This window comes from Notolabrus celidotus, chromosome 4 (genome assembly GCF_009762535.1).
Source record: "Notolabrus celidotus isolate fNotCel1 chromosome 4, fNotCel1.pri, whole genome shotgun sequence".
NCBI lineage: Eukaryota > Metazoa > Chordata > Actinopteri > Labriformes > Labridae > Notolabrus > Notolabrus celidotus.
In genome coordinates, this window is record NC_048275.1 from 1,373,216 (window position 1) to 1,397,236 (window position 24,021).

At 41.9% G+C, this 24,021-nt stretch overlaps 1 protein-coding gene across 4 annotated transcripts; it reads right to left on the reverse strand.

Annotated features, from left to right (window-relative positions):
- Positions 1-582: 582 nt before the first annotated feature.
- rrbp1a (ribosome binding protein 1a) lies at positions 583-24,021 on the reverse strand. 4 transcript variants are annotated; one of them, XM_034681543.1, is made up of 27 exons: positions 23,816-24,021; positions 20,071-20,965; positions 17,885-18,039; positions 17,681-17,803; positions 14,210-14,362; positions 14,004-14,122; positions 13,753-13,906; positions 10,390-10,528; positions 10,091-10,272; positions 9,902-9,939; positions 8,693-8,768; positions 8,554-8,600; positions 8,380-8,461; positions 8,265-8,302; positions 8,093-8,171; positions 7,916-8,008; positions 7,365-7,451; positions 7,191-7,280; positions 7,022-7,114; positions 6,884-6,934; positions 6,691-6,771; positions 6,527-6,610; positions 6,240-6,317; positions 3,272-3,355; positions 3,071-3,169; positions 1,650-1,793; positions 583-1,564 (listed from the first exon to the last, which is right to left on the reverse strand). In XM_034681543.1, exons 2-27 carry the CDS (start codon positions 20,948-20,950, stop codon positions 1,526-1,528), a joined length of 3,288 nt encoding a protein of 1,095 aa, XP_034537434.1. In that variant the 5' UTR covers positions 20,951-20,965; positions 23,816-24,021; the 3' UTR covers positions 583-1,525. The 4 variants fall into 4 exon arrangements, with proteins under 4 accessions (XP_034537434.1, XP_034537433.1, XP_034537432.1 ...); XM_034681542.1 differs by having other exon boundaries at positions 7,916-8,005; positions 8,265-8,305; XM_034681541.1 differs by having other exon boundaries at positions 8,265-8,305.

Sequence of the window (24,021 nt, forward strand, 5' to 3'; positions counted from 1 at the left end):
TTACACTGCAGGGGGAACTGGTGCAGCGACACACTGGTACTTACTTTAACTCTTCCTGTCCTATTAAAGTTACTAACCATAGACCTTTCTGGAGTCCCTGAGCTCCCTTGTCTCGTAGGTTCCTCTGGATCTCTGCTGCTGTGGACGTGCCAGACTCCAGCTGCTACAACTACTACTATCCGTCTCCCCACTATCATCTCTCTCTCTCTCTCTTCATCTCCCTCTATCCCTCTCTCCAACACGGTCTCAGCAGATGTGTGTCTAACATGAGTCTGGTCCTGCTGGAGGTTTCTGCCTGTTAAAGGAAGTTTGTCCTTGCCACTGTAACTTGCTAAATGCTGCAAAGTGCTCTGCTCATGGTGGATTAAGATGAGATCAGACTGAGTCCTGTCTGGAAGATGGGACTGGATCTGATCCGGTCTTGATGTTGGGTCTTTGTTAATAGAACATAGAGTACGGTCTAGACCTGCTCTGTTTGTAGAAGCGTCTTGAGATAACATCTGTTGAGATTTGGTGCTTTATAAATAAAGACTGATAGATATATTAAATACTCTCTGCTTACACATGATGAATAACACACGGTCACTGTTTCTGCTACCTTTAATTTGTGTTTAGTTTGAAGCATTACAAAGCCACATTTTCAATACGTCATGTTTTCACAGAATAAAGAACCTCGAGTTGGTCACAGTGAGAATTTATGGCCTCCATTTTGCTGTGTGATGATATACTGTCAGGATGTGGTAACACTTCCTGTATGAAACCCCATGTGCTCTCTACACAGCAGTTAGGAAACAACTTAGAACAGCTTTCTTAACCGAACTGGATGGTGCAACTTCTTTTTTCCCCATCATAAGAAAACTTTTAATCTCTTAGTGACACGAGGAAGATATAAAACGCACATGTATGCAGATTTGCTGCTTGATTCTCGACTGATGTGAATCTAGGTCAACATATAAAAATCTTCACACGGCTTACTTACTTTGCTTCCTGGTTGAAGTGTTGCACCCTGACTTTAGCAACTGTGACACAGACACTGAGCAGACATGACATAGAGCTACACTGTAGTTTATTCATTCATACAAATGTGATGCATGGTGTTGGCAGCCAGCTACAGAGGAAAGCAGGCTCTAAAGGTAATGACACATTGAACCATAAAATGTTCCCACCATTCAACCACATAGAAAAGACATACAAAGTAATTGCACAGGTTGATGTACGTCGGACGCACAATCGGTTTCCCTTTTTAACACTGAACTATGGGGAAATGTTTGGAATATAAGGCAGGGGATAAATAACTCCTGGCATGGCCAGAATCATCGTAGATGGAATGTGAGTTTCAATAAAGATTGTAGCAGGATCCTCTCCTCTAATCCTACATTGAAATGTTCATAATATCAAACATTTGATTCCTACAGTTGCAACAGATGCAATCAACTACAGTACAAGAAAAATAGTTTTGGAATGCATAACTATGGTAATCATAAGGCATATTTGGCAGTTTTTTGTAGTGTCTGCGGTTAACTTCTCAGACGGACGTTCCTTCCTTCAGCTCCACATATTCTCCCTGAGGACAGAGACACAAGAACACGGTGAGTACAACAGAAGAAGAAGAACACTCTGAGCGGACCAGGGAGAGTGTGTGTGGTTACCTTGCCGTCCAGGTGCTCCTGTAGTGTTCTCACTGTGTCTCTCTCTTTGGTCAGCTGCTCTTGAGTGGCTTTGAGAAGCTGCTGGAGCTTAGTGGCCGCCTGGCCGAGGTCTTTGGAAAGCTTCTTCTCCTTCTCCAGACGTTCCTAACGCCACAACAGAAACAAGCGTCACTCTAAGAGCTGTGGTTTTCATCACTGGGAGAAACTTTTAATGTTTTGTGTCTGATAGAAGCAGGACCACCTGCTGAGATCCTCGGGCAGAGGTTTATTGTGCATCCCAATTACAAAAATGAAAAGGAAAGGGGACAGGGTGTTCACAGTGAGGGGACAGACCCCCTGGAACCATCTGCCCGAGGAGACCAGGTCTGCTGAGTCAGTTTTAAATCTCTTCTGAAAACAGACTTTTATCACAGAGCCGTCCTGGATTTTATCTGAATATTATTTTAACTGTCTTAAGAAATGTATTTTGAAATGATTGTACTCCTTTAGAGTTCTTTTAGGGGAATTTTCTGTCTTTTAAAACATGTTTTATTTCTTTATCTTGACTTGTGTGTCTTTATAATCTGCCTGTTTTATTTCACTGCCCATGTTGAAGCACTTTGTAACTCGGTTTTTGAAAAGTGCCCTAAAAATAAAATCCTTATTATCATTACTCTGCAGCCAGGTTAGGCATTGGAAGGATTTCATTGTTACTTGGGATGTGTGCGTTTAGTCAACCAGACAATGAATCATCCTCATCAGAATCCTAGACGGTATAAAATCCAGAAAAAGGGGAGAACCTTGAATCTAGGCTGTGTTTGCACAATCATGAGTAACCAGCACAGACATGCAGATGTTCTCCTGCAAGGAGATGTGAAGGCTGGTGGTCTCTGATGACACTTCAGTCCCAATAGGATATTATGGAAGTTGTAAACATTGCGCAATAATATGCCAACAACAACATGAATGTATGGGAAGCACTTCAAAAGTCATAATTCGCTGTGTACTGGGTGCAGCAAAGTGGCAACCTCCGGCCGCAAGAATTGAAGCCACTGCAGAAGTGTTAAAAGCTGCAGTACCTCGAGTGTCCACTTGAGGCTGGCTCTGGAAGGACCAGAAACCACATACACACTCTTTAGAGCAGATATAAACATGTTTACAGCCTGGTTTACAGCACTGTATGGGGGGCAAGTGTTTTCAGAATCAAAGATATTATGAGAGGCACAGCTGACTTGATTGACAGGCAGGAACACTGTAGCTGTTAGCAACAAGGCTCAAAGCTGGCCTCTTTACCTCACACTAGCTCGACAGAAGTTAGGTTCAACATTTCCAATATGGCTGCCGCCGCCGCCGACTGGCTTCAGGAACAGATGGGTGACGTCATGGATACTACGTCCATTATGTATGCAGTCTATGAGTGTCTGAGGTAAACTTCCACACACCTTAAGCTGAGTGACATCCTCTGTGTCTGCTTGTGGTGACTCAGCAGAAACCTTCAGAAGATCCAGCTGTGCCTGAAGTTCTATTAAAGTCTTCTGAGCCTGGAAGTTGACAACACAACACACACGTATGATTATTTAATCCATGGAGTTTCTGAGTCCCCCTTCCTGCACTAAAACAAACACATGAATGATCATCCCTACCTGCTCAAACTCCTCTGAAAGCTGCTGCCTCTGAGCCTCCTCCTCCTGCAGCTTCTCAGTCGTCTGACTCAGCTCCTTCTGGACCTGATGGCACACAAAAACAGCAAAACGCACACAATAAGACAAACATCCCAGACGTATCCGAGTGTGTGCAAACTCTCCTGTGACACACCCACACACACACGAAAGCTGCTGGACTTGTGTGCTATGTTAGCTTCTTCTTGGGCTACGTCAGGCGAAAGTCAAACAAAGTTAGTCCGGTTGTTAAGATTGGAACAAACAAACAAACATCTGAAAACAAAGGAGGGTTAGGTGAGCATGCCAAAGAAAATAAAAGGTGAGAAGAGCTGCAGTTAGATTCACGTCCACTCAGTCAGTGCAAGAAGTGGTAAGCATGATCAGCTGCTGTGTCAGAGGAGTACTGGAAAGACTGGAAATGCAGCTCTGCTTCACACGCGTCATGTGTTACCTAGTATCCGTGTACTGGGGCAACATCCTGATTTAGGACGTGGGTCTGATTGTGCGTTGACCCAGATCACAGAGATGATGTTTTCAATTATAAAGAATCAGAAATTAACTAATGTATCCTCAAAGAGCAACGTGCAGGTTGGAGTTCTGACTTGATTTTATGATTTTAGCAGGTTTTGAGCGTCACCACCTTAATCATGAGGTCCAAAATTAGCATGCGATTTTGCTGTTTTGTCCCTTTAGGTGCACCGTAGTCGCTGCCGCACCATCTTCCTGCTTCCTGCTGCTGTGATGGAAAATAATGCCATTCCTGTGCTTTTGAATTCACATCTAACTCTCTCAGGTGACAGGTCTCAGTGACCGAATGTTTCCAAAGTACGTCGAGTTTCCATCCAAGAGCTAAGCATTCAGGTGCAGCTGATCAGACTGATGTCATCGGGGGTAGCTCCATCACACGAGCTGTCAGAGCTCTATTCTAAGTGTGTGAATCACCACAGAGCTGAGGATGAAGCCGTCTCCTCCCTTTGAGTCACGGTTTGAGAGCACACCGGTGCAGCAGTGCAGCACTTATTTGAATAATAAACCTAAAGTCATAAAGTTCATTGCATTCATTTGATTACCAAATCAAAATGTATGAATTGCTTTAGGTTGTTTATATGGAGGGATGGAAGGATACACTCAACCCATGATTCCATTTGAATCCTGATTTTTGGTTCACTCACGATTTCAAGAAAACTGGATTGAACTCAAAATTTAAATAACTCTTATTTTATTTCAATTCTCAGACATGGACAGTTGTAATATATATTTCTTCTCTTCTCTCTTTGTAAACAAAGTAATCCTTTTTCATTTTTAAGATGTTGTAACTCAAATTAAACCACTGCACACTTTTTTCAGCAACTATATAGAAATGGAAAGTGAAGGATTCCCAAATGAAAGTATTAAATATTAAAACAAATAAATGTCTTTAAATTAGGGATGTCAATTTAAAGTATTGTCAGTGATCGATCTTTGGAAATGTTAACCATCAATTATCGTTTAATCATTAAAAAAACAAACATTTTCCATGTTAAAAATAATGCTAAAAATCTTGGGTGTCCCTTTTCTGTTAGGGTAAGATATATCATTGCTGTTGTCTCTCTTGTGTCCCACAGACGCATTCTTCTACAATGGAAGGATCCTAAATTGCCATCTGAAAATCCCTGGCTACAAGTCCTCATGTCCTTCCTCTAGTTAGAGAACATTAAGTTTAGTTCTAGAGGTTGTTCAGATCATTTTAAAAAGACCTGTAGTCCTTTTCTGTCATTTGTAAATTCTAATCCCTCTCTTGAGGATTAATGTGGTGTATGTTCGTGGGCCAAGTTGTGGAAACTCATTTCAAGATTTTGTTTGTGAGAAATCATTTTTATTTTAATTAATATTATGTTGTTGTTGTTGTTGTTGTTTATTTTGTGTATCATGTCTTCTTTCTGATTCGTGAGTCCTTCCTGTTTTCTTATTTTCAGATCACATTTCAGAACACATTGGATTGGACTCTAGTGGTCGTCATTGTATGATGTGTTCTTGTTTGTCTGTAAAAATATAAAACTGGGTAACATGCACTTTTTGAATGATGAAGACAGCAGGAAAACCTAATAAAAATATATTAAAAATAATAATAATAATGCTGAATGTGTTTTTCCCCCTGAATCAAATGTTCCTTCCTGACACAGTGTACATAACGGACGATATTAAACAGCTACAGATCATACTGAGGTGTTCAAAATGTTAAACACGCTGAATATCAACGTGAGGAGCAGGTTTATAAATAATCTCAGTGGACTCAGACTACAACATGTGGATTTACTGCAACAGGACGACTGAACAGGATCAGATTTCAGACTCAGGGTCCAGTTTTCTCTCGTTCTTATTGAGAAAAATAATCATGTGAACATGGTCAGGTGTCAGCCGGGAGCTAAACCGGGTCAGAATCAGTCCGTCGGAGGAGAAACAAAGCACTCATGGAGACCTGTCACTCAGCTGAGTGTCTCCGCTGTGAGCAACACCTTCAGTCAGCTGATCCTGAAACATACTCTAAAGTTAAAACACCTCCACTCAGCGAGGGATGAGAGAGCAGGAGACTTCATGATGTTGAACAAGCAGAGTATAATGCAGATAGCGCCTCCTACTGTAAATGTTGTTGAATGGATTTTAATCCACCCTTATTTGGATCGATCTTTAACTGTCTTGTGATATATCTTTACATCCCTCCTCTTATGAAGTTTAAAACTGTTGCAGAATAATGGGATTGATAAAGTGTGACAGCCCTAAGATTCACTTTATCAGGATTTTCTTACATATTGATTCACCAGGTCTCCAACCTTCAAGTTGCTCTTTGAAAACTCTTATTAACTTGAGTCACGCTCAGATTAGATTACAGATTATTCCTATTTTCCAGTGGCTGTCCAGTACCCCCCCCCCACAGACCGTGAAGGGTGCCCTGTGGTCTTTGCACCCTGACCTGACTGTGTTGAGCCTCAGCCGGGCCATTCTGCTCTCGCTGAGCCCTCATCGTGATCTCACCCAGCTGCTCTCTGACCTGAAACAGGAAGCCGTCACTGGTGACTTGGTTACAGAACTTGTTGTGACACACGACACCTCACCAAACCGGTCGTGTGGGTTCAGGAATGATTTATCTACACATCCCATGATGAAGTGACATCTTGTTATTATGATCTCACTAATGAGGTCTTCATCTCACCTCAGCAGGATGCATTGAACTGCCCTGAGGATGAAAAGTGAAGGTACCTGTGTGAGCTCCTCCTTGTGTGCCTGGACCTCCTTCTGGGCCAAATCCAGCTGGCTCTGACTCTCGGACAGCTGCAGCTTCAGCTACGAGCAGAAATCAGAAGGTTAAGATTTCCATACACACAAAATAAACTCTGAGCATCAGTCCAAGCCTGATCGTGTACCTGCTCCGTCTCCTCTGAGGTCTCTTGGTTTTCAGACTGCTTCTCTAGCTGGGCTTCCAGAAGCATCATCTGTTCCTTCAACTGCAGAGCAGAACAAAAAACACAAGCACAGTTTTTTAAGCAGCAGAAGACGACACTCGCTTCCTGGATCACCTGAACAGGAGATTTAAACAGAGTGAGGAGACGCTCTCACCTTTTCTACACTTTGGTTTTCAGCCTCCAGTTTGCCGACCTTCTCTGAAGCCTTGAGGGGAGTGAAAGGAGGATGTTAGGAGATTAAAAACGTTGAATAAGAAGGTAAAATGATTTAAAATCAGGTGTTTTAACATACCACCCTGAGCTGTTCCTCTAAGTCGGCCATCTTGGACTTCCATACAATCTCTTCCTCCTCCACACTCTTCTGCAGGTGTTTCAGCATTCCTTCCTGAGAGAGAGAACTTCAATGAGCTTTACATCTTAAACAACACAAACAGAAACCCCTCTCTGTCTGAACCACTTACAGTTTCTCCCAGGACTGTCCTGTACTGGTCACACTCCGCCTGCAGTGACCCGTGGCTCTCCTCAGCCTCCTTCAGTTTCTCCAACAGCTCCTGAGATACAAAGAAAAACACAGTCAAGACTTTGTTTCTTCTGGGGTTGGTTTCACGCAGGTGAAGTATGAAGACGTGACTTACAGACGGTGCTGTGCTCGACTGAGACTCCTGGCTCTGCTGGCTGAGCGCCTCCTGAGCGCTCTGTGTGAATGCTTGTAACCAGTCGGACTAAAGAAGAAGAAGACAGGTAGAAACACCTTTTTAAAAACACGTCATTATGTCTGATATTTCAAAAACAGATGAGTCAAATGATGTGGATTCAATGTTTGTGATGGAAGATGAATATAAGAGATGCAGTCATCTGATTTAACGGCTTCTTCCTGTTCCGCTTGAGTTTAAACTGGGCTAAAATTATTCTGCAAGTCTTATGTGAAGAACTTTAATACCATGTGTTGAATTTTGGAGTTCCTTTGTTTAAATCAAAGAGTTTTTAGACATATGGTCAGACATGTTGCCTGACCATAAGACCATAGTTAGCTTCCTGGACACTGCTGAGGTGCAAGGCACAAAACCTGGTGCCAATCTAAAGGCAGCCCCGTCACTCTGACTTCTCTCCATCAGTGCATGTTCATAGGATCCTGTTTGTGCATCAGCATGTGTGTGTGTGTAGCATGATCTAACACTTGACTTACCTCCTCTGTCTCTATGAGTATCTGTGGGAAGAGTGTCTTTAGAGTTTCTTTGGTTTGAGTTTGAAAAGCGTTCAGTTCTGACACAGAGTTCTGCTGAGAGAATGAACAACAGAATCAGGAGGGTTATTAGGATTGAAGTTTCCTCAGTCAATAAGAGTTAAAAAAATAAGATCTTACTGCATCAACTTCTGTCTTTTCTCTCGCTTCTCTCAGCTCCTCCTGTAGAGATGTGACGAGGGCATCCTTCTCTGTCAGACTAGAGGAAGAACAAAAAGACAAAAGAGAGATCAATAACCAGACTCAAAATATGTGAGACATCTTTTCCCCCACGCTCTGTCTGCATAGTTACCTCGTCTGTAGTTGTGCGACCTCTTCAGTGTTATCTGCCTGCTGAAAAACCACAGGGTGAGATTAATGTTTGGATTGGAAGTATAAAGGTCTAACACGTGGAGAGGCAGACTCACTGGTGTGCTGGTTAGTTGTGACATCTCTTCTTTGAGGTTCTTCAGTTCTTCCTGAAGCGATGTGATGAGGCCGGCGTCCTCACTGCAGAGAGGACGAACACTAACAGTCAGCAGAGAACGAATAACGAAGAGTAATATTTGAGTCCTGAAGACGAGGAGGAGAAAACTGGATACCTTTTATCTGTCTGCTCTTCTTCAACGTTAGTGTTCTCCTGGGAAACCTGCAGAAGATTTGTTGTTAGCACTTCTGTCCACGTCTTTGTAGGAATAAAAAGTGTGTAGAATAATAGAAAACAACTGTTGCAACACTCACTGCAGCTTCCTGCTTTTCCTGTAGTTGTTTAAGCTCATCTTGAAGTGTGCTCAGCTGGTCGTCTCTCTCCTGAAGGCTGCAGAGGAGGAAAGCATCAATGAATACATGCGGCAGGTAATTACAAAGAAGGGTCATAGAGCGACAACACACTACTCTTTAAAAGCCTCATTAGTTCAGCTTTAACACACTTTGAGGAGTTCTGTCATTTGTTTTTATTTTGCATCACTGCATCCTTTCCCAAACTTAAAGATTCAGAGTATTCATTTATCAGATGCTAATAAAAAAAGGAAGTAAAATGCAACTTTATCCGAAGGTCATGCAATAAAAACACTTAAGAATAAACTCTACAAGACACATAAATAAAGTTAAAATGTAAAATAAACAGATAAAAAACTGAAGAATATAATAAACATTGAGGTAAAAGACAAACTGATTTCAACCTGAATGGAAACAACAACCAGAGAAAGAGGAACTATTTAAAGGGAGTTGTGTTGTCTCTGTTTGTTCTCTTATTTTATTATTTATCATTATTATTGATTTTAATTAATTCATTTATTTTATGTTTTTATTTGATTTATTTAATTTTAGTATTTATTCATTATTGTTTTTTTGTGTATTATTTTTTAATTATTGCTTTATTTTATTTTAATATGTCTAGATTATTTTTTATTATTTTTTTCTATATTTATTTTACTTTTAATTATTGATTTGTATTTATTTTTAAATGTATTGATTGTTTTGATTTGATTATTTATTGACTTAATTTATTATTTATTAATATTTTTTCTTTCGTGTATTATTCTTTTATTTATTGATTTATTTTAATTTTAATATGTATTTATTATTCTTATAATTTATTTCTTTATTATATATATATTTTAATTATTGATTTGTATTTATTTTTTAAAATGTATTGATTGATTTGATTGTTATTTTTGTATTTAATTATTATTTTATTTACAGATTTGTCTTTATTTATTTTTTATTCTTTATTAAAATTATTTTACTGTTTTTTATTTTTATTTTGTACAGTGGTTTATGTTCTGTGTGTTTTAACTTATATTATATCAGAGTTTCAACTGTTTCACTTTAACCTCATGTGAAAGAGTTAAATCAGAACATCTACTTAGTTATTTTCTGTTCTTCATCTCAGGTAAAGAATGTAACCTGACACCTCTTAAAGTTAACACTAGAGACTCCAACACTCACCTGAGCTTCAGCTGCTCCAGCTCTGCAGCATTCACCTCCTGAATCAGACATGACAAACATCCTCACAGGTTAGTGTGTGTGTGTGTGTGTGTGTGTGTGTGTGTGTGTGTGTGTGTGTGTGTGTGTGTGTGTGTGCGTGTGTGTGTAATCAGGGTCAGGTCATTTCAGAGAAGTCACACTGAGTCCTACCTGATTGTTCTCCTCCTCTTTTTTGGTCTGACTAGCTTCCAGCAGTGAGTTGATGGAGGTCACCTGCTGTTCCAGCTGGCTTTTCTCTGCCTGCGTCTCCTCCAGCTGAGCTGTGAGGGCTTCAATCTGTGCAGAGCGCTCCTTGACTTCAGTCTCCAAGCTCCCGATGGTGACCTGAAACTCTGCAGGGACGTAGACACTTTCAGAACACAGTGCTATAAGCGAATCTGTATTTCCTAATAAATCAAAACACCTCATCTCCTACTTTTTTATCTAACACTTTATTTTCCTCCTCTGACCTGAGAGTGAGCCGCTGTCCTGCTGGGCTGTGTCCACAGTGGCCTGCAGGCTGCTGTTTTTGCTCTGTGTTGCTCTGAGCTCCTCACAGACCTCCTCCAGTCTCCTCTGTAGCGCCTGCTCGCTCTCTGCCTGGCTGGCCTGGACACAAAAACAATCAAATGGTGTCAACAGATGCAGCAGAGGGCAGCAAAGACTCACATCATCATCATCACACTGCAGCTCTGATGGTAACACGAGCTCCTCTCCTGGTTCTTAAAATCTCATGCTGCTGCACCTTCAGATTTTTCTCTTAACATGTGGAAACATGATATTCAAGCTGATGTAAGAGGTATCACACCTATAGGACAGAAGACCATGCTTCACAGTGAGAGGTTCACTGTTTCAATCCTCAGATATGGACAGTTGCAATTTATATTTGTTCTCTTATATTTCTTTGTAAACAAAATCCTTCTTTTTCATTTTTAAGGTGTGTTGTAACTCAAATAAAAACTACTGCACACTTTTTTTCAGCAGATTGCAAAAAAACTAAAATCACTGTACAAAAATGTCATTTTTAATGCCTTAAACCACTCAGAGGGGGGTAGGTGTCAGACCACATGATGACATTTGGCTTTAAAAACATCCTTTTTCAGCTGTTTTCATGGCAAATAATCACAGAGTGATAAATCTGTCTGTTTAAAGACAGCAGGGTGAGGTTCTTGTTGAAACACTACTTTTGCATGTACAGAACAAGAGATAAGAGGGATCACTTTGTCCACAAGGGGGCGCCAAAATGGATATAAATCAAAAGTTCCTCACAGCAGCTTTAAATTAGGGATGTAAATTTCAAGTATTTACCATGATCGATCTTTGGAAATGTTAACAATCAATTATTGTTTAATCATTAAATAATGTTTATGTTGCGGGTCAAATTGACCCATTTTAAAGCTTAAAAAAAAATATGTCAAAAGTATTTTTTTCGGTATGCAACTTCTTAATTAGCGTGAACAACATATAAAATGAAAATAGCTCATTTCACACATTTGCAACCTCCCCTGCATGTTTATATTACATAGATAGGCTACTGTTCGTGGGTCAATTTGACCCTGCAGTCAAAGTGGAGGCTGAAAGGAGTCAGAAGTGTCAAATACTAAATGTTTCTTTGCATCTGTGTGACATATTTCTCCCCAATCACTTTCCAATGTACATACAAAAAGTTTTAACATGAATTATCCTCATTGAACTATGATCTATGAGAATTAAAGAACACCAATGCACTAAATATTGATTTAAATGGTTAGTAATGGAGTTCATAAGGAGATTTATTTTGAGGTTCTGACACTTTTGAATCACTGAATATTCCCCGGGTCAAGCTGACCCTAGAACATTATTGCTGTCCCTAAAAAATAAAGATAACAGGAGGGTTTAAAGGAAGTTTGTCCTCTCCTCTGTAACTAGCTAAATACTTTGAGGTGCAATGCTCATGGTGGATTAAGGTGGGGTCAGACTGAGTCTTACCCTGTTAATAACTTGACAGAGTGGTCTAGACCTGCTCTGTTTGTAAAAGCGTCTTGAGATAACGTTTGTTGTGATTTGGCGCTTTATAAATAAAGATTGATTGATTAAAACAGCCAGTTTCTTTAGACTTGATGTTTTCTTTCGAGGTGATAAACTAGAAGTCTCAGACGTTTCTTTGGACCTTGTTCAGATTGTCTTGCAGGAAAAGCTTCAAACTGAAGGAGAATCTTAAGCTGAGTTTCCCTGTGTGACGGTTTTAGTGAAAGCAGCTCCTCATCGTGCAGGAACACGTCCTTTCAAGCCACACAGCTGGAAAACACTGATGCATTGCCTGTGCATGTTTCTATACTGACTGTTACATAAGATCTCTGAAGACTCTGAACTGAAGGAAAGTTAAAAAATGATTAACCAACATGAACGTTCAACTATCAGCAGCTGTGACTCACTGGCTTCATAATCTCCATGAAGCAGAGAGATCTGTGATCTGTGAGCGAGGGCCTGAGTAGGCTGAGCAGCACATCCACAGAGAATGTCCCGATTGTTCTGGGACTGGCGTGAAGAAGCGTCAGACTGTTCTCGCTCTTAAACAGCCGGTCGCAGAGGCCTGCAGAAGAGAGGTGCTCGGACACGCACACATTCCAGCTGTTACTGAGACGCTGCATGTTCCCTGCAGCCCCGTTATTGTATGGCTGCATTCCAGTCTAGCCCTAAGCTCTGTGATTACCAGGCAATTAAACCTCCCATAACATTAGAGGGCTCGCAGAGAGGCGGAAAAGAACTCTGCTTGTGATCTTGCAGAGACTCTGTAACCGGGTTCTCAAACTAAACGGCAGAATACTGAACATTTGGAAGTGAAAACGCAACAAGAGAAGGCCGTTTGGACTGATTACACCGTACAGTCTGAGCTCTCATACGTTCTTTGTTCATGCAAAACAAAAACATCACATACACTTGAGGTCAAAATGATTACCCCCCTTGTGAAATCAGATAAGACCCTTAATTCTTCATGAAAATGAACGTTAAAAACAAGTGTTATAGTTAATTTCCAAAATAAGTAAGTAGTCCATAGTGCACCCTTTCTGAGCCACACCTGACAACAACCTCTTCAAGTAGTTCTTTAAAAAGGTTGGCACATGTCTCTTCAGATATTTTGTCCCTTTCTTCTAAATGTAAATTGTTCCAGCTGGTCCAAAGCACATGGTTTCTGAGCATGGACATTCACTTTGAGCACCCGCCACAGATTCTCCACAGGATTGAGATCTGGGCTCTGTACGGGCCACTCCAGGACCTTGGTTTAGGTGTCCTTTAAGAACTGTTGGACCAATTTTGAAGTTTGCTTTGGGTCAATGTCTTGTTGGAAGACCCAGCGCAGAGTTAAGCCTAGACTAAGAGCAGAGTTCTTCATATGATCCCTCAAAATGTCAACACAACTTTCTTTCTTTGACTACTTTCCTCTCCAGAGTTCTTGAAATCTTGCGTTTCCACGCCTAGGTTTGTTTCTAACAGAGTTTGACTCCTTGTGCTTTGCAATGATGCAACATACAGCTGTTCCAGACACTGTAAAACACCTGGACATGATAGTTTAGCCTTCCTCCCTATTATCAGCCTCCATTATCTTCTGTCTGAGCTCAAGACTGATTTCCTTTGTCTTTTGCATTGCTTAGTATAAGTAGTCTCTCTCAATAACATGTTCAAGTGTCCTGTTTGGAGTCCCAAATTGAGTAAAAGTTTTGAGTTTTATGAATGATGCAAACATTGGGCAGAATTTAAGGGAAATGTTCCAGAACTCCTGGGGGGCTGATCATTTTGACCTCAAGTGTATATAAAGGAGAGAGAGAACAGAGAGGATGTGTGGCCATGCTCACCTGCAGCAGGGAGAGCTGTTGCTCAGTAGCAGAGACCTTGGCCTCCAGCTCTTTCTTGACGCTCTCATCAGCGAGCAGACTCTCCGTCTTCTCTCCAAGGTCTTTGGTTAACTTTGTGCATTCCTGACGCAGCTTGGCCAGCTCTGCGTTCTGTCTGTGGACGGGGATGAAAGAGAGAAGAACAGAAGTCAGGATGCTGCATGTCTTTACGGATCACTGTGTCTCATTTACTGCTGCAGGAGAAGACTCACTTGCTCTCGGCCTGGCTGGTAGCTTGGTTGAGTGCGTCACGGAGGATGGAGTTCTCCTGCTGCAGACGGGCCAGCTGGGCATTCGGGCCGTTCTCCAGCTGATCCTGCAGACCGAGGATCTGTGGAATGATGATTTTTTTTTAGAGCATTATCTCCTCTAATAAGCCGCCTGATCATGAGTTTAAAGTGTCACTGTGTGAGCTCACCTTTGCATTGAGCGCCTGGGTCTGTGCTACATGGTCCTGGTAGCTGGCCTGCATGCGAGCCTGCAGAGCGATCATTTCCTGCTCCCTCTTACTGAGCTGGGCACTCAGCCTCGTCTCCACGCTGGCCACCTTGGACTTCTCAGCAGAGAGTTCCTGATGAAACAGAGAGCACAGTCAGGGACAGATACCTCTGGGACATCAACATCAGATTAGACATCCCTCATCTGCCTGAGGATGAACTTGATTCTCCATGATTCATTATTTTGAGTGAGAATTGTCTGTTTTTTATGGATGCAGCCTCCGTTTGGTGATCATCTTGATAACGTTCCTCTAGCGCCACCTGCAGGAATGTTTAAGGTTCAAAAAGACTACAAACTCCTGTTAAAGTTGAGCCTTTAAAGACAGGTAACAGAATTGCTTATTCCTCTGCTGCCACCTGCAGGCCAAACTGAGACATCATTCATTTACTGAGTTTGTCTTGGATGAGTCTTCCTGCAGAAGCAAGAGCCTTTTGGAGGTATTCTGTGCATTTCTACAACATATCAGAGTCAAAAATAAGACCTGAGGACTTTATTTCATCTCTACACACACAGAGGGTAAAGGGAATTAAGTATTCGCAGCATTGAGAGGGCTGAAAAGGCAGCAAACAGTCTCAGGGAAGAGTCTTAACGCCAAGTTTCAGGATGTGTTAATGAGTCAATGAAGAGTGACGCAGCTGAAACAAACAACATGGGTGTAACCTCTGAGGACTCGTGTATGAGAGGTGTGGCTTCCTCACACGTCAGCAGATTGACTTCCTCATCTCAAGACCTTTAAAAGGAACCTTTATTGAGATTTTTAGCCTTAGTTTTATTTTAAACTCTTATCCTTAATGTTGATGCTTTAACTCATTTTAATTACACATGTTTTATTGTTGGTGTGCATTAGTCTCTATTCTATTTTATTATATTTTTATTTGCACTATTTTTACTATTATCTTCCCCTAATGTGTCTTGCCCTTGTTTTATTTCTGCTTCTTTCTTGTTTTTAAGTCGCTGATAAGCTCTTTGGGTTGCATTTAATTTGTATGAAAGCTGCTCTATAAATAAAGCTTGACTGATTGATTTTAGTCCCCTGAGAAGTGACTCCAAAGACAGAAGGACCCTGGTGCCAAGGTGGTTTTGGGCTACACTTTAGGGCTGCCAGAATAAATATATTAGGGGTGTAACGATTCATCCACTACATCGATCTGTGCTCGGCAAGTTGGCCTTCCAGACGTCATTTAGGGATCCAGACTGAGTCAAGACCAAGACATTTAGGGATTGGGACCGAGTCAGGACCAAGACATTTAGGGATTGGGACCGAGTCAAGACCAAGACATTTAGGGATCCAGATAGATTCAAGACCAAGACATTTAGGGATCAAGACCGAGTCAAGACCAAGACATTTAGGGATCAAGACCGAGTCAAGACCAAGACATTTAGGGATCAAGACCAAGACATTTAAGGATCCAGACCGAGTCAAGACCAAGACATTTAGGGATTGAAACCAAGTCTAGACCAAGACATTTAGGGATTGAGACAGAGTCAAGACCAAGACATTCAGGGATCCAGACCGACTCAAGACCAAGACATTTAGGGATCCAGACCGAGTCAAGACCAAGACATTTAGGGATCAAGACCGAGTCAAGACCAAGACATTTAGGGATCGAGACCGAGTCAAGACCAAGACATTTAGGGATCCAGACCGAGTCAAGACCAAGACATTTAGGGATCAAGACCGAGTCAAGACCAAGACATTTAAGGATCCAGACCGAGTCAAGACCAAGACATTTAGGGATCGAGACCGAGTCAAGACCAAGACATTTAGGGATCAAGACCGAGTCAAGACCAAGACATTTAAGGATCCAGACCGAGTCAAGACCAAGACATTTAGGGATCCAGACCGAGTCAAGATCAAGACATCAAAGGAATCCAGACCGAGTCAAGACCAAGACATTTAGGGATCGAGACCGAGTCAAGACCAAGACATTTAGGGATCGGGACCGAGTCAAGACCAAGACATTTAGGGATCAAGACCGAGTCAAGACCAAGACATTTAGGGATCAAGACCGAGTCAAGACCAAGACATTTAGGGATCCAGACCGAGTCAAGACCAAGACATTTAGGGATTGAGACCGAGTCAAGACCAAGACATTCAGGGATCCAGACCGACTCAAGACCAAGACATTTAGGGATCGGGACCGAGTCAAGACCAAGACATTTAGGGATCAAGACCGAGTCAAGACCAAGACATTTAGGGATCAAGACCGAGTCAAGACCAAGACATTTAGGGATCCAGACCGAGTCAAGACCAAGACATTTAGGGATTGAGACTGAGTCAAGACCAAGACATTTAGGGATCCAGACCGAGTCAAGATCAAGACATCAAAGGAATCCAGACCGAGTCAAGACCAAGACATTTAGGGATCGAGACCGAGTCAAGACCAAGACATTTAGGGATCCAGACCGAGTCAAGATCAAGACATCAAAGGAATCCAGACCGAGTCAAGACCAAGACATTTAGGGATCAAGACCGAGTCAAGACCAAGACATTTAGGGATCAAGACCGAGTCAAGACCAAGACATTTAGGGATCCAGACCGAGTCAAGACCAAGACATTTAGGGATTGAGACCGAGTCAAGACCAAGACATTCAGGGATCCAGACCGACTCAAGACCAAGACATTTAGGGATCCAGACCGAGTCAAGACCAAGACATTTAGGGATCGAGACTGAGTCAAGACCAAGACATTTAGGGATCAAGACCGAGTCAAGACCAAGACATTTAGGGATCCAGACCGAGTCAAGACCAAGACATTTAAGGTTCGAGACCGAGTCAAGACCAAGATATTTAGGGATCGAGACCGAGTCAAGACCAAGACCAAGGCAGGTTTCGACTGGTCTTGATATAAAATACTGAGTTCGCCCAGTCTGAGACCGAGACAAAACCTTTAAAAAAGGATCTCGAGACCAAGACCGGTCTGGAATACTACAACACTAAAAGCTGGCGAGCGAGGAAATGATCAGTCCACCATGTCGGTCCAGTGTGTGGAAACACTTTCAGCTTTTACAAAGATGGAGATGTTCTAAAGAAGTCGCTCTCTGTTTGTAGGATATGTAAAGGTCAAGTTAAGTTACCACGGCAACACCACAAATCTATCCAACCACCTACTAAGGCGCCATGGGATTTCACACAACGCCGCCCGTCCAGGCGGCTCTTACAGCGTTCATCAAGGTAACATCAGCTCTGCAGAAGCCTCAGGCCTCACCAGCATGTTCATCAGAGACGAGGACAAAACTCAACAACAGGACTCTAGGACTGTCCAGGATCAAGGGGTTTATCTCACACTCACACTGGATCAACTTTTGGATAAAAAGTCACTGAATAGATCAGATGATGTGTTGTGATGGGACATTAACACCATCTGTGTCTTTGTTAACCTGAGTCTCACCTTGGTGAGTTCTCTGAGGCGGTTCTTGGCTGCAGAAGCATCCTCCTGCTCTGCTGCCAGCTGTTTCTCCCTCTCCTCCAGCTGCTTCTTCAGTACGGTCACTGGGTCTCCTTTCTGAGTGGCCTGAGGAAAAAACAACAACACACAAATAAACAGACAGCCTGCTTAAACCAGCTCAGCCTCATGGATTGGGCGGTCTCGTACCGTGTGCCAGGTGTCCTGAATGATGCCGGCTTTCTCAGAGAGGATCTCGATGAGCCTGTGCGCCTCTGCCTCATTGAACACCATGCTGCTGACAGTGGACACCAGAGTCTTATAGGGCAGGTAGAGAGGGGCGTCAGCAGAGTCCACGGCTGCCACTAAAGAGGGAGACACGAAGGAAACAAGTGGTGTGTTAGAAGTGATTACATATCTCATGCTGAACTCTGAGAGGGTTCTGAATTCCTGCACGCACTCAGGAACAGCACAAGGTTGCGACTTGTCTTGTGGGTCTGCAGCCCTGGCAGGCTTCGTGTGTTAAAATGATGGGGCACTGTGGCACCAGGCGGAGACAAGCCTCAGGCAAAGGAGGACCCAGCCCCCCCCCGCCTCCCCACCCCATTGTCAGGGCACTGAGAGCCTTTGTCAGCTAACAAAACAGGGCAGTGGTGTTTGGACAAGCTGGCGTGCTCTGTGCCCGACGTTACCTCCAGCTGCCACGGGCGCTAACTTCAACGGATACACAGGGAGAAGTTCATCAGCACTGACAGGGCGCGATCGCCGGCGTTACAGCTGAGTTATCACTGAAGTGTGCAAGCTCACGGTACTTATCAGACCTCCTCGTCCAGGAGAACCTTTGGAGAGCTCTCAGATGAAGTGGTTATGGATTACTGACTCATCCTAGACCTCAAACTAAACTCTGATGATGCTTTAAAGTCAGAGATCACTTTTCTAATCCAAGCTTAAGACCTTCATGTTGCTCTTAATTCTACCACACATAGAGTTTCACACGAGGAGAGCATCCAAGCACCCAAAGTAACAAAGAGTGGTGCAGGATTTATGGTGCCTTTAAGGACCTTAAGGTAACTGCAGACTGACTGTTAATACTATTTGATGTTATATTGCATTCTGCACCAAAATTCGGCCCAAAAGTGCATTTTCAGACTTTTATCACCGAAACAGAAAGTTGTGATGACCGGCCAGTAAGTGCTTCGTCTGGATAGAGGCCAACATGTCTGCGTCCGTTCTTCCTTTAACTGAAGCACTAAAGCATCTTCTAACCACAGAGTGAACACAAACAAAGTTCACTCTGAGAGTCTGTCAGCACACGTTTCACTGAGATCTATTCAGATCCTCTGCACTTCATCGCGACTGTACTTGATCCACATTATAAAGGTCATTACTTGGATGTGGGAATAAAGCAGCGTGCATAAGAAATGATCCAGGTCGCGATGGATGTGGAGAACCCGCTTGCAGATCTTCCAGCAGGTCCCTCTTAGAACTCCCAAGGGCGAAGTTAAAAACCAGAGGTGACCGGGCCTTTCAGTCAGGGCCCCGTCACTCTGGAACGACCTGCCAGAGGAGATGAGGCGAGCTACATCCTTATCCTCTTTTAAATCTCTTTTAAAAACGTATTAAATGTGCTTTTATTTCTTAACTCATCACTGACTTTCTATTATTGTTTTTACTGAACTATATACAGTTGTGCTCATAAGTTTACATACCCTGGCAGACTTTATGATTTCTTGGGTAGTTTCTGTTATAAAAATCAGCCCCACAAATTCTGCCGGGTTATGTAAACTCATGAACACAACTGTAAATAAAATGTATTATTATTATTAGAGATGGAGAAGCGCACAGTGCAGGAGAAGGAGAACAGAGAGCACCCTCACTGTCTGATGTGTTCAATGAGATCCTTGGTTTCAGTGAGGTTAACACAGTCAGAGACATGAATGCAATGGGACTAATAATTGGCATAATCTTTACTTTCGGTGTTTTGGTTTTCGGCCTTGGTTTCCTCATTTTCGGTTTTTGGTTTCGGCCAAGAACTTTCATTTCGGTGCATCCCTAATTCTAATGTATTGAACATTATCAGAGGGAGCTAGCTACCTTCCAGTACTCAAGACTCAGGACAGGAAACTGCATCAAGAGATAGCATAAAATAGCTTGGAAAAGGACATTTTTTGCAGACTTTATTCTGAAAAATGAATTTTGTGTGTTTTTTTGTTATATTAAAATTCTGGAAACATGTCCTGTTTCATCTCCACTTTATAACTGGCAATAAAAAGATGAAATCAGACGACATAATAAAAGAAAAGTTGTCATTTATAACTCGAGCAGTAGACCCCATATGTTGATGATTGTACACGTTTAAATAAAGGTTGATTCAAAAATAAAAGCGCTCTGCTCACCTGGCTCAGCCTTCTTCTTGGACGCCTTCTTCTTGGGCTCCTGGGTTTTTCCTCCAGCGGCAGCAGCCGGCTGAGATCCTACGGGGGGCACCGCCAGCACCGGGACTTCTTTAGCGACGGTCTCCAGAACTGGGGCGGTCTTGGAGGGAGCTGATGCGGACTTGGCCGGGGCTGCAGCAGACTTCGCTGGTGCAGGGGCAGACTTGGCGGGTGCAGGGGCAGGTTTTGCAGCTGCAGGGGCAGGAGCAGACTTGGTTGATGCAGGAGCAGCCTTTGCAGCGGCAGAGGATTGGGTGGCGGCTTTAGTTGGGGCTGGGGCTGCTGCGGGTGCTGCAGAGGACTTGACTGGTGCAGGGGCAGGAGCTGCTTCCACCTTGGCTACCTTCTTCTTCTTCTTCTCTTTAGGGGAGGGTGCAGGTGAGGGATCGGCAAGAGCAGGGCTTGGTTCAGCTGCAGCCTTGACCTGGGCTTCTACGGGTGATGGGGCTGCAGTCGGTTTCACTTCCACAGCAGCGACGGGCTCGGGGGCTGCAGCAGGTGGAGCAGCAGCAGCTACAACAGGTGCAGCAGCGGCAGCCTCGATGACCGGTTCCACTTCAGCCTCCTCTGGGATTCTTTCCGGCTCTGGGATCTTTCCGTTTGGCTTTTCGTCTTTCTTCTTACCGCGGCTCTTCTTCTCGGACACTTTGTCCTTCTTCTTTTTGTCAGAGCGGCCGGACTGGATCTTACCCAGCTCTCTTCGCTGTTTGGCCAAAGCCTCTTCATACGAGGTCTCCTTCATGGAGAAAGTGGAGACGAGGGCGATCCCCAGAGCAGAGATCACCATGAATCCACCAAACACCACTATCCCAAGCGTCTGGGGGTCGTAGATATCCATCATTAAGTTTCAGTCGACCTGAAAGAGAGGAGGGACTTGTCAGCACAATTTACCACAACAGATGAGTCCAAACTTTATAAGCTGATCTGAGAGCAGCTGTGTTTAAAGAGCTGTGACTGAAGCTGCATGGAGAGGAAGCCTTTCCCTTCAGCAGCCTCAAGGTGTCACTGTTCAGCCTGTGAGCGTCTGCCACGAGGCTCCCTGCATGAAGCAAAGGGGGCGAATCTTATCAGCACACAAGTAGACGAATATCAGCTGCTCAAAGCCCACTCACTATACAGCTCACCACTCAGGATGAAACACGTGTCCATGCAGCCTAAATCTACACTCACAATTTCCTGACTGCTTAACTGTGAAGAGTAACACTAACACAAACTGTGCCAAAGTAAACACTGAATCCGATAACAGCACCAGGATAAGAATCACCCTCCCTGAAAGTATACAACACACAAAACTATCGTCTGCCTCTTTAACTGGATTCACTTTAGAGGATGTCTTCATCATCTTCTTCTCTTTGAACATTAAACAGCTGCTGTTTCAAAGTGGCACAAAGATGGACTTCTGTTACATTATACTTTAATAAAAACTCAGAAAATAAATCAAACACTCGCCAAATAATAGTGGGAAAGTATTAAATGCATCATTTAGATTTTGTGCAAGAGGAGGAGAATAAATCAGCGACTTGCTCAACTCTCAACTCAACTTTACTTATAAAGCACCTTTCAAACATGCAGCCCAAAGTGCTTCACAAAGAAAAAAATATATAAAAGGCATTATTATAAATAAAATACTTAAAGATAAAATGAAATCAACACAGTAAAATTAATAAAATAAGTAAGAGAGGAAAGATAAGTTGAAAATAAGGTAGTGTTGATAAGATCAGATGAATAAAATAGATAAATAATTAATTAAACAAGATAAATAAAAGTTAAAGCAATGATTAAAATAATATTAATGCAGTCCAGGGCTTAAAATAAATGCCTCCAAATTAAAAAGCTGAGTCTTAAGTTTCCTGCTCAAAGCTGAAAAGGGAACACAAAGGGTTAAAGGCAAAATTGGGTTGAGTACACAAAGTTAGCAGCAGCTGCCAAACTTTGCAGCACTTGGCTCTTTTTTGTGTTAATTTCCTGCACTGTGTTTTAAAAAAACGTCACTTAAAGCGTCTTTAAATCATCCCTTTAAGGCGCCTGTCAGAAACCCAAACCTCCAGCATGCAGGGAAGTAAGGATTTTATTCAAAGGGAAGTATGAAGACATAAAACTGGGCTAAGGTTGTGCTTGTGAGTTTTAAAAGAAACCCACGCTGTGACATAGTAAAGAGAAACTGCTGAGCTACTCTAAAGTAATCAAAACAGAGTCCAGAGTCCTGTTTCATTGCGGGTTTGAGAGCTGGAAGCCAAAGGGAAAAGTTTGAAACGTCTCCTTATCTCTGAGGCCACATGTCAGTGCGTCTCTGTAACACATCATCTGAAGAGATTTAACATTTCCTTTAGATTTGTTACCATTTCTAATTAAAAGGACATTTAAATTACACCATTACATTCTCTAATTTAATGATATATTTTTATAACTTATTAAAAATTAATAATAATAATGATTTGTGTGTATTTTTACAATTTATTTTGGCATCACATTTTGTGTTTTTTAAATTGTATTTATTGATTTATTTTATTGGCTTTCACAGGATTATACAACAATGGTATAAACACACTTTTTAAATATTTTTTATATCTAAAAAATGTTCCTAAGACAAGGTACTATTATCTCTGGTAAATAAAATAGAATGCAAAAAAATCCTCATAGATGTTTTAATAACTTTTACTTTATTTTATTCATACAGCTCTTGCATTCATATTTAAATTCCCTAATTGATCTCACTCCTCATATCTTTTATAAGATGCACATATTTTGAATTTTGCAGTCTTACAAGTTCTTCTATTTAAATATACAAACATAATAAATATGTAAGATATGTGTGGGGTAAATTATAACTTCCTGCTTATATTCTGTACAAGATGAAGAGCTGTTTTTACTCCTTTAAAATAAGAAAGTAATTCTAATTTGGATTCCTGTAGATTGGCAGAATAAGATGAAGTAGTTTTTTATAGTCTTAAATATTTAACTTGTATCCATGGAAAAGAAGAATCCACATTGGTGCATGAATACATACAATTATTTTCAGCAAAGTAACAAATTCACTGACTTTATTATCTATATAAAAGCATTGTCTCTGTATTAAAATAGCTTCAGATATACATCAGAATCAGCTTTATTCGCCAAGTATGCTTGAACACACAAGGAATTTGACTTTAGTAAACTGTGCTCTCTTTGTACAAGGCATACGAATAGGAATAAGAATAAGAACCACAATAAAAAATAAAATAAAAATATAATAACAATAACCTTAGCTATAAATACAAAGAAGCAGAAATATAAGGTATTAGTTGTCAAAATTAACACACATTAAATCTAATATTAGCAATAACTTCCAAACACTTCAATGAAAGTTTAATATTATTATTAAATATGACTAATATAATTATGAATCATCGTTATTCATTCAAACACAAAGATAATGTTTTCTCTTTTTATTTATTTTATGAATTATTCCTTTAAATTTTCTCCCAGTTAGCATTCCAGCTAACACTTTGAATCAATGAACTTGGCTCTGGTCCTGCTCCCCATGGGACAAAGTGTCTGTTAGCATCACAGACCCTTGCTGTAGAAGCTTTAATAAGACTCTATATTAAAACTCTGGGGATGAAATGAACCTGTGGGGATTTTATTTAACTTTAATCTGCTGAGGGTCTGTAGTAGTAGCTGAGGAGTTAGCTTCCCATGCTAGCTGAATGGATAAATAAACACTCACCTCTGTGTGGTGGAGCTCCGAGCTGCTTCAGAGGAGATAAAGAGAGAGAAGAAGGTGAAGAGGAGTCTATAAAGAGAGTTTGATTCAAAGCTAACTATGAGTCCAGGTTTTCAGCTCCCTAGCTTCCTTTTCCCAGTCCTGTCCCCCTCCTCTCTCCGCTGCTGTGAAGTCGTGGCACTCCGAGCTGGCTAGACGCGCTGGCCCCG

Coding starts and splice junctions, on each gene's coding strand:
- rrbp1a (XM_034681541.1), bottom strand. CDS start 20,950: ATGATGGATATCTACGACCCCCAGACGCTTGGGATAGTGGTGTTTGGT. Junction 14,363..17,680: donor GCCTCAGAGAACTCACCAAG/GTGAGACTCAGG, acceptor CTGTTTCATCAG/GAACTCTCTGCTGAGAAGTC. Junction 7,115..7,190: donor GGACAGTCCTGGGAGAAACT/GTAAGTGGTTCA, acceptor TCTCTCTCTCAG/GAAGGAATGCTGAAACACCT.